The sequence below is a fragment of the Simochromis diagramma genome, unplaced genomic scaffold (genome assembly GCF_900408965.1).
Source record: "Simochromis diagramma unplaced genomic scaffold, fSimDia1.1 OVJJ01000053.1, whole genome shotgun sequence".
NCBI classification, from domain to species: domain Eukaryota; kingdom Metazoa; phylum Chordata; class Actinopteri; order Cichliformes; family Cichlidae; genus Simochromis; species Simochromis diagramma.
The window spans coordinates 28,216-43,605 of record NW_024387112.1 but is presented as its reverse complement, the minus strand read 5'-3'; the positions used below and the strand labels follow the sequence as shown (position 1 = coordinate 43,605).

Genomic DNA, 15,390 nt, shown 5'->3' with positions numbered 1-15,390 from the left:
TGACCTTGTAGTACCATATCACCCTATTAGAGCACTTCCCTCTCGCACTGCAGGCCTACTTGTTTTTCCTAGAGTATTTAAAAGTAGAATGGGAGGCAGAGCCTTCAGTTTTCAGGCCCCTCTTCTGTGGAACCAGCTTCCAGTTTGGATTCAGGAGACAGACACTATCTCTACTTTCAAGATTAGGCTTCAAACTTTCCTTTTTGCTAAAGCATATAGTTAGGGCTGGACCAGGTGACCCTGAATCCTCCCTTAGTTATGCTGCAATAGACGTAGGCTGCTGGGGATTCCCATGATGCATTGAGTTTTTCCTTTCCAGTCACCTTTCTCACTCACTATGTGTTAATAGACCTCTCTGCATTGAGTCAAACCTGTTATTAACCTCTGTCTCCCTTTCACAGCATGTCTTTCATCCTTTCTTCCTTCTCTCACCCCAACCCTCGCAGCAGATGGCCGCCCCTCCCTGAGCCTGGTTCTGCCGGAGGTTTCTTCCTGTTAAAAGGGAGTTTTTACTTCCCACTGTCGCCAAAGCGCTTGCTCATAGGGGGTCATATGATTGTTGGGTTTTTCTCTGTATCTATGAAGCGCCTTGAGGGGACTTTTGTTGTGATTTGGCGCTATATAAATAAAACTGAATTGAATTGAATTGTCTGGGAGCGCAAGGGAGGGAGAAAATTGTTGGGTCCGTGTTTCCACAAGCCCTGCTGGTTTCGAGACTTATTCGTCATGAAGAAAACAAGACAGTCAGCGATCGATCAATTTACTTGCAAGGGAGGCCTCGTCGGTGTCTACCACGAAAATGACCCCAAATCTGGCCTCCTCTCGCTGCCTTTTATTGAGAAACAGTTCACACAAAACACATCACAGCAAAGCAACGCCCACATGGTTCTAAGACAAGGCATTGTATGTATATGTGTGAACTTCTGTATGTATGTAAGAGTGTGTGTGTGTGTGTGTGTGTGTGACCTTTTGCTGGGCAGGAAGCTTACATCAAACAGACGTTCACAAGGCTGTGTCTGTAATAAAAGACTACAGCCCCCCACCCAGAGCCTCGAGAATCTGGGGGGAAGGACAGAAGAATCCTTTCATCACAGAGTTAAAACAATGTAGAGATGGTAAGCATAAAAATGACAACATTTTAAATTCACTTTAACAAAAATAGAGAGACAAAAAGTACGTGTTTTCACCGATCATAAACGGGAGATGGAACCATGTAAATATAATAATAACCACTGCAGCCAAAAAGAGTGCCTGACGAACCCAGTTGTAAGTAAGTTGTCACTTCGATTCATTCAGTGGTGCTAGTTTCAGTTATTGTGCAAATGTAATGTTTATAAGATTGGGGAAACCTGCAGTCAGTTGAGACCGAAGCATGGATGAGTGGTGAAGCCCTTCTCCCACTGAAAACGCTGAAAATATCAGGATGAACAGAATTAACTTTTTGTGATTTACTTACCTGGATGATTGAGCATGCATCAAGACAATTGACACCATCAGTTTTTAGAACTTACAATAGTAAGTTGTAGTAGTTCAAAGCACATTTTACTGCAAGGCAGTTTGTCTACAGTGGGTTTTCAATACTCCTTAACCAAAATACACAATGAGAACAATTTTTAAAAAACGCCCCACAGAAAACGTACAAAAATTAAATAAATAACATGAACATGAACCAGAAAATCATTCAACAATAGAAGCACAAGACCCACCTTCACAGCTCGGGTGAAATTTTGCATTATTTTTAGCTAATCATGAATTGTAGTCTGTTAAATATCAACACTTCACCAAGTTATTTTGATTCCTCATAGGCATTCGATGGAAGACAACACACTGTTTTCTATAATGTTTTCATCCTTATTTATTTTAATTCTTTTTATCATATTATCCCTTTGTTTACCACTTTGGCTGACACTTGATGTCTTTTTATATAAACTAAAATTACTTGACTGCTCAGTAGATCATTTAACACTTTTATTCACTTTAATTCACTTTTCTTCACTTCTAGAAGGAAGATGCGTCCTGCATGACACTCTGCCGCGAATCACGAAATGGCGGTGTGCGCTTAACAGTATTTTTACAAGCTGTCCCACTCTAGTCTAAACAACAGTCTTACACGAGCATTCAGTAGTCACGTTGCATAGGGCTTTGGAGCGTGATGTCACGGGGGTGGGCGTGGAAAGGATTTTGGCCCGATCCGCCATTTTGGGGGTCTAAACAAAGCGCAAGCAAAAAAGGAGCGAAGGCACACACAACAGCCATGGTTCGTATATGCTGTGTGGTCGGCTGCAATGTTCGATCGCACGACCGGCAAGAGAATAAAGACCTACCATAGAACCAAGTCCGCCAGAGCTTACTTTATATTTTTACATGCTGTAGTGCCATTTTTGGGAGTATTTCAAGTTGCTATATATCAATACAACTGTTATAGCCCATATTTTAATAATATGTATGCATTCAGTCCATAATAACTACATTAATTGCAAAAAAGTGCAATAAACTACAAAATAATTGAAAATCGTTTTTGGTTTTTTTACATATATTTCTACTTGGAGAAATTTAAGAGGCTTATCCCTCAAAACTTTAAATACAAAATAGTTTACAACAACAGGAAATTTATTTTGAGTGTCTTCATAGTTTTATTTTTGAGATACAGCAATTTTTATATACTGCAGGAAACACGAAAAACAATCCTATGATGCAAATTTGCAAAGAAAACAGCATGTGCATCAAAATAAACGATTTCCAGCAGTGCAATTCGAGTTCTAAGCATCCCAGCAACTATTCAGAAAAGCATAAAGTCAAACATGACTTGTAAAAACACCAGTATAGGCTCTTAAGGCCCACAAGTAAAAAAACTACATTTTCCGCGAAAATGACGTCACTTCCGGTTTCGGGCAGGAAATGGTGGACATGTGATCGTTCGCGCTGATGTCTGTTTCAACGTAGGAAGTGTTATGAACAGCTGATCAGATCGGCAAAGCGTGTTTCTGGAATATTATGTTTTTGTTCCTGCAAGTGCTTTTTATGCAATTTTTCCAAAGCTTTATGTTGAATGAAACCGTGACTTAGGACAAGCTGATGGCATAAGATGTAAGTACAACTCCTCCGGATTCATATGCAAAAAAAATTATTGCGCTAGCTTATGCGGTTGCAGTGCTACCGGGATTTAAAAATAGTTATGCAAAAAAGAGTGTGCCCGCTCCGACCGGCTTCAAAGGGTTAATTTAACCGGGGCCCAGTTCAGCAGCGCAGCCTGGCCCCACAGAGCCCGACCCCACCACAGAGAAAACTGCACCCACCCCATCATCCACTCATCTTCCAGACTAGACAAGACAATAGACGGCCAGGCTGAGATCTTCCTCAACCTCTCCTATACCTCCCCCTCCTGCAGAGTGAGTTCCTGAAGAGAGGAGACCTCCGGCAAGATGTAACAGCCTCCCCCACCAGTTGAAGAGCCCCCCAGGTGGCTCGACGCACTGGCGACACCCTGCACCAGGGCTGGGCCCCCATGCACCCACCCGCCCACAACCCCGGCAACACACCAACCAGGACCCAAGCCCCCAAGGCCCTGGCTGGGCCTTGGGGGCTTGGGTCTTAATTGACTCTTGGCTCTTAGGTGACGAGGAAACCGTTACCTAAGAGCCAACAAAGCCCTTAATAGGCCATGACCGCAACCCCGGGTTGAGCCCTCCAAGGAAGATGCTACTGGGGAATCCCCCGATGCCCCAACCCTGCCCCTACCCCCACACCAATCAGAACAGCGAAGGTGGGACCAAACTATGACCCCCCCACCCCCTCTAGGTGATGGAGCTGATCAAAGGAGCCCAGAGCAATTGATCTGATGTGGTGGCAGAGGCTGTATCAAGACTAATGTAATCTAATAGATAATTTCTATATCGGTTAGAATTAAGATTATTTTTTATTTTTCCAGTTCATGAGGACTGTTTTCTTGGCTATGCATAGGGCAGTGAAAACCATATGGGCGATATTCTTTTCTGAAGTGACATTATCTAAGCTGCCCAACAAACACACTAAGGGGGAAGTTGGAATTTTGCATTTCAGACACTTCGATAAGTCTTCACATATCTCGCACCAAAACTTCTGAACTGGTGGACAGAACCAAAGAGCGTGGATATAATTGTCCGGTGAATTTGTGTAAGCAGTTGTTGGTAGATGTAAAGCCCATCTTGAACATCCGATGACCTGTATCGTGTACGCTATGTAGTATTTTGTATTGAATTAATTGAAGACTGGGATTTCTAATTAAATGAAAGGTTTTGAAGCATATCTGAGACCAGAAGTTTAGGTCTAAGTTAACTGATAAATCCACTTCCCATTTTGCAATAGGAAGTGATATTGATTCATCTGTTTTAGAAAGCATTCTGTATATTTTGGATAGTAATTTGGGGGTTTTAAGAGTAAGAAATTGAACCACACTTGGTGGTGTTTGTAGTTCAACTTGACCCGGTTTAAATTTCTATTATGGATTTGTTGATATTCTAAAAATATTTTTTTGTTGATCCCATATTGTGTAACTAGTCTGTCAAATGGAATAAATTCTGTTCCTTCTAGTATATGTTCTAAATGTTTGATTCCTTTACCACTGCAATCTGGAAAGTTTATCATATTATTGTTTTGTAATATGTCGGGGTTGTTCCAGATAGGTGTACATTTGCATGGGATTAACCCTTTAGAGCCGGTCGGAGCGGGCACGCTCTGTTTTGCGTAACTATTTTTAAATCCCAGTAGCTCTGCAACCACGTAAGCTAGCACAATAATTTTTTTTGCATATGAAACCGGAGGAGTTGTACTTACATCTTATGCCATCAGCTTGTCCTAGGTCACAGTTTCCTTCCACATATAGCTTTGCAAAAACTGCATAAAAAGCACTTGCAGCAACAAAAACATAATATTCCAGAAACACGCTTTGCCGATCCGATCAGCGGTTCATAACACTTCCTACGTTGAATAGATGTCAGCGTGAACTTTTGCATGTCCACCATTACCTGCCCGAAACCGGAAGTGACATCATTTTCGCGGAAATGTAGTTTTTTTTTACCATCAGGGCCTCAGGGCCTATACTCCTGTTTTTAAAAGTTATCTTTGACTTTATGACTTTCTGTGTCATTTCTGGGATGCTTAGGACACATATTTTACTGCTGGAAATAGTTTATTTTGATGCATATGCTGCTTTTTTGCAAATTTGCAGTATAATATTTATTTTCGTTTTTCCTGCAGTATATAAAAATTGGTGTATTTCAAAAATAAAACTATGAAGACACTCAAAATAAATTTCATGTGGTAGGAAACTATTTTGTGCAACTTTTTTGTATTTACAGTTTTGAGGGATAAGCCTCTTAAATTTCTCTAACTAGAAATATATGTTAAAAAAGCAAAAACGATTTTCAATGTTTTTGTAGTTTATTGCACTATATTGCAATTTATGTAATTACTATGCACTTAATGAATACATATTATTAAAATCTTGATGTATAGCAACTTGAAATGCTCCCAAAAATGGCACCACACCATGTAAAAATATAATATAAGCTCTGGCGGACTTGGTTCTATGGTAGGTCTTAGAGGGTTAATGAAGACTCTGTCAATTTTAGAAACTCCCACCATGCTGTCAGAGAAGAGCTGATGCTGATGCTTTTGAATAGAATAGAAGAATAGAATAATCCTCTAATTGTCCCACAAGGGGAAATTTGGTTGTAACAGCACCCAAAAGACACACATACAACAAACAGTACACAGGATACAGAACAGAAACATACACATTTTTTTCTTAAATATTTACATTAAGGACAATGGTTGCTATAGAGTATTGTACGGTTATTAAATTAAATAAAAATATCTACAGATAAGAGGCAAACAGGTTGTAGTGTGCAAATCGGTTAATTAACTTATTGCAGTTACAGTGCTGATGTAAACATCTATGTTTGTTGGGAGCAGTTCTGATTGTACAATCTGACAGCTGCAGGGAGGAAGGACCTGCGGAAACGCTCCTTCATGCATCTAAGATGCAGCAGTCTCTCACTGAAGGAGCTCTGCAGTTCAGCAACATTTACATGCATGGGGTGGGAGACTCTGTCCATCAGAGATGTAATTTTGGCCAGAGTCCTTCTGTCTCCCACCACCTGCACTGGGTCCAGGGTGCATCCCAGAACAGAGCTGGTCTTCCTGATGAGTTTATCCAACCTCTTCATCTCAGCTGCTGATAAACTGCTGCTCCAACATACAACACTGTAAAAAATGACAGATGCCACCACAGAGTCATAGAAGGTCTTTAAAAGCGCTCCCTGTACTCCAAATGACCTCAGCCGCCTCAGCAGGTAGAGTCTGCTCTGACCCTTGCTGTAAAGAGCATCAGTGTTGTGGCTCCAGTCCAGTTTATTATTCAGGTGAACACCCAGGTACTTATAAGAGTCCACTATCTCAATGTCCACTTCCTGGATGTTCACTGGTGTCAGTGTGGTGGGTCTGCATCTCTGGAAGTCCACCACCAACTCCTTGGTTTTCCCAGTGATGATCAGCAGGTGTTTCTGCTGAGACCAGTCTACAAAGTCCAGAGTCCACTGTCTGTACTCTGAGTCGTCCTCACCTGAGATGAGGCCGACTATGGCAGAGTCATCAGAGAACTTCTGTAGGTGGCAGCGTGGGGAGTTGATGGAGAAGTCTGCAGTGTAGAGGGTGAAGAGGAACGGTGTCAGAAGCATTCATGTCGTTGGATGTTTGAGCTGATAAATGGTAGTTCTGAAATCTCTAGATTATTGCAAAGTGCTTGTTTTACATCTAGCCAAGGTTCATCTAAGAGGGTATGTTTTAGCCATCCTGAGATAAATTGAAGCCTGTTGGCTAAGAAGTAGTGCTGAAAGTTAGGTAGTTCTAATCCTCCTTTCTCCTTGGTCTTTTGCAGTGTTTTTAAGCTTATATGTGGGGGTATATTTTTCCAAAGGAAATTGGACATGGTATATTTTTCCACCAATAGGATAGGGTGGGGGTTTTTGGGTTTGTTTTTGCTCACAGGTGGAGAGTGCTTTCGAGCACTTTCCTTATAAAACACCGTTTTTACGTTTCTTCCCGCAGTTAATATAAATGACGATAGTATTCAGAAAAAAAAACAAAAAAACATTGCATATGTTTTTTTGTTTTTTTTATCATAACTCTGGTTTTAAGTGGCCTATCAACACAATTTAAAAACTGGTATGACGTCCACACTTTTTCCATCAATTGTTCTGTCTGTCCTGCTCACATCTCCAATGGTTGTACACGTCATTAACGTGGCTTCACTCCACATCAGCCACGCCGCTTTGCTAGCTAAAACACCGGTGTCGGCACATAAGGACGCTGTCATAGCCTGTCAACGACATTGATTAGCTGCATATATACAAATGTGAATTGCTTCATTGGCTGGAGCAGCCAGTCACCAGTCACTTACTGACTCACACTGCAAAACAGAATTATTAACATATTTATTTTAATTTCAATTCAGGTTAGATTTTTTTTTGTGCTCAACACAGATTTTCTGTGCGCAGAGACCGTGCCAGCTGTGCGCAATTGTGCACGTGCACAGCTTAGAGGGAACATTTCTCGGAATGAACAAGTGGTAGTAATCCGCCAACCCCATGAACCATCTCACCTCCTTTTGGAGAAGGCAGTTTTTTTTCCTTTGACTCTGCAGACCAGGGAATCTGCCACTAGCCCTTCGTTAAATCCAGCGTCGTAAAAGAATGAGCAGTGCCTAACTGGTCCAGGACCTCGTCGACCCGGGGCATTGGGTATGCATCAAACCGTGACACAAAACTGTATAGACCCATCTTTGTTCACTACAAGAACTATGGGGCTACACCAAGCACTGTGCGACTGTTCCATTACTCCCAGACTCCGCATCTCATTCAATTCCGCTGAACAAATTGTGAAATGTCATCACAATGGAGGGAGGCTGAAATGGTGGAATTTGGCACCTCTGGCCCCAACTCATCTCTCTCCTTGACTAGGCTCTACATGCTTTAAGGAGGTTGAGGTGGTAAATCTGCGCAGCTCCTCCCCTGTCCGACCTTGCTACCTCGTAGTCGGCGTCCCCCACTCACCGGTAACCACGAAGGGCCCTTGCCACTTGGCAAGTAATTTGGAAAGAAAGGGAACAATACAATAACTTAGGCAATTTTCACTAGGAGACAGAGCATAGTCCCTCTGTTGTACAGGCTTTGTTGACGCTGCAGCAAATTTTCCCATGACAAACCAACCTGTGCAGCACCCCCTGCGGCTGCCTGCCATACAGTAACTGAAAGGGAGAAAATCCCGTGGAGGCCTGGGGCACCTCCTGCACTGCAAATAACAGACGGTCTAGCCAGCGATCACAATTGCGTTCATCCTTGTGAATAAACTTACAAATCATGGACTTTAAAGTCTTATTCAGCCGCTCCAAGGGTCAACCACCATGTACCACCCCACAGGCGTGAGGGTGGTACATGGTGGTTGATAGGTTTGTAGCATAAACCTACTCGCTGGAACATTCAAGACAATTCTACTACACAGCAAAGCAAGACAAGTCACCAGAGCTCTTTGTGTTACTCGTATACGTGGAAGACCAACTGGACAAACACCGTTCCTTCGCTTAACCCCAGTTGCTCTTATCCGCTCCCTTGTGAACACTGTTCTTTTATTGAGGTTACATAAATATACATAGGTTCATTAACATATGACGTCTTGCACAGGTTTACATACAAACAAAGAGTACCTTGCCTGTGCATTATGTAAGTGTGTGTGTGTGTGTGTGTGTGGGGGGGGGTCAGAATGTGAACCCATAAACGATTTCCCTAAGCCTGCTGGTCTGGAAGTCCAGCAGTCCATCTAAACAAAAGGCACTTAGACTAAAACAGATATAATTGTGTTTGCCATACCATATATCAGTAAGAGAAGATATGACCTCTTCCCATGACCCTAGGATCTGAGTGTGTATGCCAGAACACTCTGGAATGCACACAAAGTCTTTGCAGACTACTATAGATCAGACTCTTATCAATATGACAGTGACTATAAACTCTAAGCATATATAAGTAAATATTTCTAAGCATAAATGACAATCAACCATATAAACCTGACAGTGGTCTGAATAGATTTAATGGCCAACAATTCGTATAGCTCGTTCAGTGTGTGAGACATGAATGACGTGCCCTGGTCAGTCAGCATTTATTTCAGAATACCCACTCAGGATATGACCTGAAACAGTGCCTGTGCCACATTTTATGGCGAAATTGTGCACGCGGGCACTGGGGTATTGCGCTGCGTAATCCACCAGGACCAACACAAAGCGATAGCTGCGTGCACTCCAGTGGAATGGTCCGATGACGTCCATACCAATGCAATCAAATGAGACCTCCCTGAGTAGCAATGGGCACAATGGCACCTGTGGGCTGGCCGGCTGGTTAACCAGCTGGCATTTGAGCACGACGTGCACCAGCGGCGCACATCAGCCCAAATACCTGGCCAATAGAATCGAGCCATTATACGCTCTGGATTTTTCTCACGGTCCCGCCGCCAGGTCATCCTTAGCCAGCATAACCGCTGTGTTCAGGTCCAGTGGCCGGTGGCAGCGAACCCAACAGCCGGTGGCCTCTGGCAGGCCCTCCATGAAAACTCCCCGGGATGCCAGAGGCAAGGTGAGGGCCACTGTCTGTGCCTCCCCTAGCAGCAGCGGCAGCAACCTGGGATCTCACTCCTTCTCAGGCCAACTGCAAGCAAGTGCTGTGGCCTGGAGTGTCTCTAAAAAGTCAGCGGATCCTCCAGGTCGCTCATCCGGTGCAACGTCACAGACAATGGTGGTACGCTGGGCCCCCCCATCAACTGCTGCAACACCGCCGTGTGATGCACTGCTAGTTGGCGGAGTAAAGCCAGCTGCGCATCCTGGGCCACCACCTGGCGAGCAGACATTGCCGCCAGATCCTGCATTATCTGCCCCAATTTCTGCAAAGGCTGGATGGGCAGCTACCCGGTGGGCTGGGCGGCAGGCTGATCCAGCGTGGGCCCCGACATTGCCGCAACGGGGTTTCTACACCACTGTGACACCCGACCCACAGAAAGATACTCTGGCCTATCAGTTTGACAGTGCTTTTTATATATAACATTGTTTTCCCTGCAGTTTCTGGCTCTCGCCCTGGACGCAGCCACTCCAACTCTTTAATTGTGTCACACTGGCTCCTTTTCACTGCAAGACATTCATTAAGTCAGTTCCGTGCCCCTGTTACTCCCCGCCTCCATGCCGCCCTGTGAGCTCACTGCGTCACCCCTCCTCTGAAGCAGGCCAAAAATCACACCTCAGCCACAGTGATTTAATTTGATCAATAGTATTTTTTTGTTGTTGTTTATGTTTATTTATTTATTTTTTCAGACTGCATATCTGCAACCTTTCAGAGAGAGGCTGTGAAGCCCTGGCTTCAGTTCTTAGCTCCCAGTCCTCTACGCTGAGAGATCTGGTTCTGAGTATCAACAGCATGGAGGATTCGGGATGGAAGATTCTGTCTGCAGGACTGAAAAGTCCAAATTGTGTACTGGAATCTCTCAGGTCAATTGAAATTGTATCCCTTAATTTTTATTTTTTTTGTTTATAGAGAGTCTTAACCTAACCTAAGAAAGCTTAACTATACAGGTTTGAAAACTACATTTCAAACCTGTATAACATTAGGCAATACGGATTCCTTAAAACAGGCTTATTGTTACTAAATATAGTAAATATAGTACACTTCTTACTGCACCCGGATCACACGTCAACAATAAGGTTTGTTCAATTTTTCATAATTTCTTTTCCAGACTGAATCTCTGTAACCTCTCAGAGAGGAACTGTGAAGCTCTGTCCTCAGTTCTGAGCTTCCATTGTGCTAGTCTTAGAGAACTGGACTTGAGTAACTCTGATCTGCAGGATTCAGGAGTAAAGCTCCTCTCTGTTGGACTGTGGAGTCCAAAATATAAACTGAGTACTCTGAGGTAAGTTCCAGTGATATATTATTTTTCATCAAATTATTAACCAATAAAATATTTGGGTTAGTAAAGATCAACTTAATTTATTTGTTGTATCTTAGTAGAGCATTAACCCTCTGGGGTCCAGGGTATAATTGGCCGTTTTTGACTACTTTTGATTTTACCTCTATATTACCGCTTTAAAAACTATTTATTTTGCCTTGTTTCGTATAATTCTTTTCACCACAACCTCAAATATCTGAAATTTAAGGGTTTTTTTTTTTTTTATTTTGGCATACTATATTAGCACAATTGATCTAAATTCAGACAACAAATTCAAAAGCCGAATAGAAAAAAGTTATATTTTTTACTGTAAAACCCACAAACATGTTAAACAAATCATTTGCATAACTTGAAATGCAAATATAAATTGTACATTTCTAAAAATTATGCACAAGTTTTGCAAACAACAAAGTTACCGTAGTTTTTGGGTCTTAAGCCGCTACTTTTTTCCCACACTGTGAACACTGCGGCTTATACTGACGTGCGGCTAATGCATTTTTTTTTCATGCGGCCAAAAACATTTTGCCTGGTAACAGTAGACCAATAAAATTGATAAGTAGTATATATACAGTATATATTTATACCGGTTGTTAAGAGACATTGTAATGTTGTTTTTGCACTGTTCCGTAAAAAAAACATAAACAACGTAATGTGTGTGTTACCGATACGTACGTATACTTAAAGGTAGCCATGTTACAGGTGCTGTTCGAGGAAAAAAAGCATTTGCAGTATGTATTTTTGTATGTTACCATAACGTTTATGTTACCATGTTTATGTTACCTTACGGATTAAATTAAACGTTAAAAATCCTCACGTGTAATATTTCTGTGTAAATATCTCATATTACTAGTGAAACGCATACGGCTTAAAATCCGGTACAAAATTGATTTACTTTCTAAAATTAGAGCATGCGGCTTTTAGTCAGGTGCGCTCTTTGGTCCGGGAATTTAGGCATATGGTATCTTTTACCTAAAAATGCAAGGCCTCAGGCGTTTTTTTATATAACCATTTAAATCTACTTACAGAGCAATCAGGTGTTCTGAAACAAATAAGAAGACACATAAATTATTTGTGCCAGTCCAAAAAATAGTTTGTGTTCAGTATAAGACAGAGGAGAACACCACAGGCCTAAACCCTGCAGGTCTGACAGCAGGAGGTGTATCAGTCCAGTTTTCCATGTGGGAACAGCGTTTACACTGGAAACTCCCTTTGATGGCTTTTTTTGGAGCAAATGTGACATTCAGCAGTATAACTGACACACAATACAAAACAATAACTACACAACACACTAACTATAGTCTCCAAACATGCTAAACGTCACTGATGTCTCACAAATGAGACATACGCGGGTGTCACTACTAAAACTTCCCCTTCTCCCTAAACACCATGTTGCAATATAATTTTTTTGATTGGCTGACATGGTAAACTTTACCACCAATAGGGAAGGGGTGTTTTTCTTTTTCTTTTTTCACTCACAAGTGGACAGTCTTTGCTAGCGCTGTCTGTAGAAAACACAGATTTTTACTGATCTTCCCGCTGTAAACACTATTGTTTTGTTCAGAAAAAAAATTGCACCTATTTTTTATCATAACTCTGGTTTTACGTGGCCCATCGACACAATTCAAAAACTGGTATATAGTTTGAAGTCCGCACTTTCGACCCAAGTTTAAATGGAGACATCTTGTAGCTTTGTTGTCTTAAATTGGTGATGTGATTTTGAGGCGCTGGCGCGTCCATCGACCCCAGAAGGTTAAGAATTCCTGCAAAAAAAAAAATCAGGATTTAATACTGATAAGTCTCTAATAACTGATTATGAAACAATGGCTAGATTTTAAGAACATATTTTATTATTATTATTTATGTTTCCTTTTCCAGACTGAATAACTGTAATTTCTCAGAGAAAAGCTGTGAAACCCTGTCTTCACTTCTCAACTCCCCATCCCTTAGTCTGACAGAGATGGACCTGAGTAACAACAATCTGCAGAATTTAGGACTAAAGTTTCTGTCTGTTGGAGTGGAGAGTCCACACTGCAGTCTGGAAATTCTTAGGTCAGGATTCAGAGTTTTCCCACAAATAAGCATTTAAAAGCTGATTCATGTTATTGTAGAAACAGCTAACCTTTATAAAATTCTCAAACGACCTTTTATTTTTCTCTCGATTTATCTGTCATATGGTTATAGCGTTTTTATTGGCAGTTCACATCCATAGCCTTATAAACAGTACAATTGCACAATAACTGAAACTAGCCCACTCAATGAATAATGAGCTGTGAGGTCAGTTCCTTGATCATTAATATGCAAACTGCCATGACCATTGATTAACAACCGCTGATCAAAATCCATTGATCATAGAAAGATGCTGCACTGCGAGTGTGGACGAGTGGGTGAAAATGTGTCTGACAGACAACTCGTCCGAGCAGAGAAAAAGAAGAAGAAAAAGAGCTGTCATAGGATGAGAGGTGGGGTACACCCAGGACAGATCATCAGTCTCTCCAGTGCTTACGCAGAGAGACAGACAAGCATTCAAAGTGTCATGGCCCTGGGTCATTTTGACACAGCGTTTTAACTTCTCATGTGTTTTTTTTTGTTTTTTTGTTAGTTCATGATTTATTCCACAGTTATTAGGTCGTTTAGTTTAGGTTATTGGATTCTCCCACAGTGTCTCTACACTCTGTGTCTCCCTATGTGTCTGTGTTTCTATTGTGTTGTGAGTTCTTGTGCCTTCATTTATTCTGTTATGTTTCCCGTGTTTCCCCAGCGTGTCTGCGCACTTCCTTGTGCTCCTCAGTATTCCCTCTCCCCCTCCAGTCTGTGTCTCTGTATTTCCTGTGTTACTTTAAAGGTTTGCGTCTCATGTTAGTGTATTCTGTTTTGCTTCCTTGTCTCGTCATGCCCAATCAGTTCCACCTGTATTGCCACCTGTTCCATGTTCCCTCATGTTCCTGTGTGTTAATTTATAGTGTGTGTCATCTTGTCCTCGTTGCTGGTTCATCTGTGTTCTTTCCTTGCATCTCCCTGTGTAATCTCCCCGCATCTTCCTGCATCGCCATTTTAGGTCTGCATTTTGTTACCTTCTTCCAGTTTAAGTTTTTGCTTAATTTCCGTCCACACCTTTCCCTTTCTGTTTATGTTCCACTTTATGAATAAACTCACTCGCATCTCAGCTGCCTACATCCTGGGTCCTACTTTCAACCTCCACTCATCTGCCACTCCAGACACGCAGTCACATTCACACCTATTAGCAATTTATTTTCACCAGTTAACATAAACCCAGTAACTGCATGTTATTTGAATTGCATGAAAGGCTCAAGCCAGACAGTGGATTAAAACCCAGGACTTTCTTGTTGTGAAGGAGCAGTGATAACCACTGCACCACCTTCCTTCTGTTTTGCCAAACCAGCTAACACAAAGAAAGCCTGGCTATGTAGAACCTGCTGTGGAAGCAGCTCCCAGCTTGAGTTTAGGAGACACATACCCTCTCTACTTTTAAGATCAGCTTCAAATCTCCAAAAGTTGATTCTGTTCATCTGGACGTTTTGTGGGAGAAACGTTTCGTCACTCATCCAAGTGACTTCCTCAGTCTCAGCTGACTGGAGGTTTCAATCTTATAAACAGTACATTTGCATAATGACTGAAACCAGCCCACTGAAGGAACAATGGGCTGTGAGGTCAGTTCCTTAATCATAATTATGCAAATTCTCATGACCATTGATCAACAACCACTGACCAAAACCCACTGATCAAAGACCACTGATCAATAGCCATGAGTACCATTCACAGAGAGTTGGGGAATGGCTGCAATCACAGCATTGTAAGATGGCGAAAGATGTATCCTTAGGCCCCCTCCTCAATTCAGAGATGGTCTTTCCCTTTTCACGTAAATGGCCTCCTTGACTCCGTGCTCAAACCAGCGTTCTTCCCTGTCCTGGATGTGTACATCCTCATCATTGAAAGAGTGTCCACTGGCCTGTAGGTGTAAATAGACTGCAGAGTCCTGGCCTGACGAGGTAGCTCTTCTGTGTTGTGCCATCCGCTTCGCCAGAGGTTGTTTGGTTTCCCTGATGTATAAATCTTGGCAATCCTCCTGGCATTTAACAGCGTACACTAAGTTACTCTGTTTGTGTCGGGGGGACCCGATCCTTGGGGTGGACCAATTTTTGGTGCAGCATGTTTTGGGGTTTAAAATCCACAGAGACCCGGTGTTTAGAAAAAATGCGTCTCAACTGTTCCGATACTCCTGACACATATGGGATCACTACAGGTTTTTGCTTGGGCAGCGGTTGTCCTTCTCTCCTGTATCGGCTGGAGTTTTCTTTTGGTGCCTTTCCAGCTTTGACAAAAGTCCAGCTGGGATAACCACATTTACTCAGG

The 15,390-nt window shown here is 42.2% G+C and overlaps 1 protein-coding gene across 1 annotated transcript in view; it reads left to right on the top strand.

Moving 5' to 3' along the window:
* Nucleotides 1–15,390, top strand: part of LOC120743238 (ribonuclease inhibitor-like) — a 31,416-nt gene that overhangs the window by 10,473 nt on the left and 5,553 nt on the right. Inside the window, exons 2-5 of the mRNA XM_040046811.1 lie at nt 10,391–10,564; nt 10,810–10,983; nt 12,895–13,068; nt 13,372–13,478. Coding sequence (XP_039902745.1) covers nt 10,494–10,564; nt 10,810–10,983; nt 12,895–13,068; nt 13,372–13,478 — 526 coding nt within the window. The 5' untranslated portion in view covers nt 10,391–10,493. The remainder of the gene's footprint in view (nt 1–10,390; nt 10,565–10,809; nt 10,984–12,894; nt 13,069–13,371; nt 13,479–15,390) is intronic.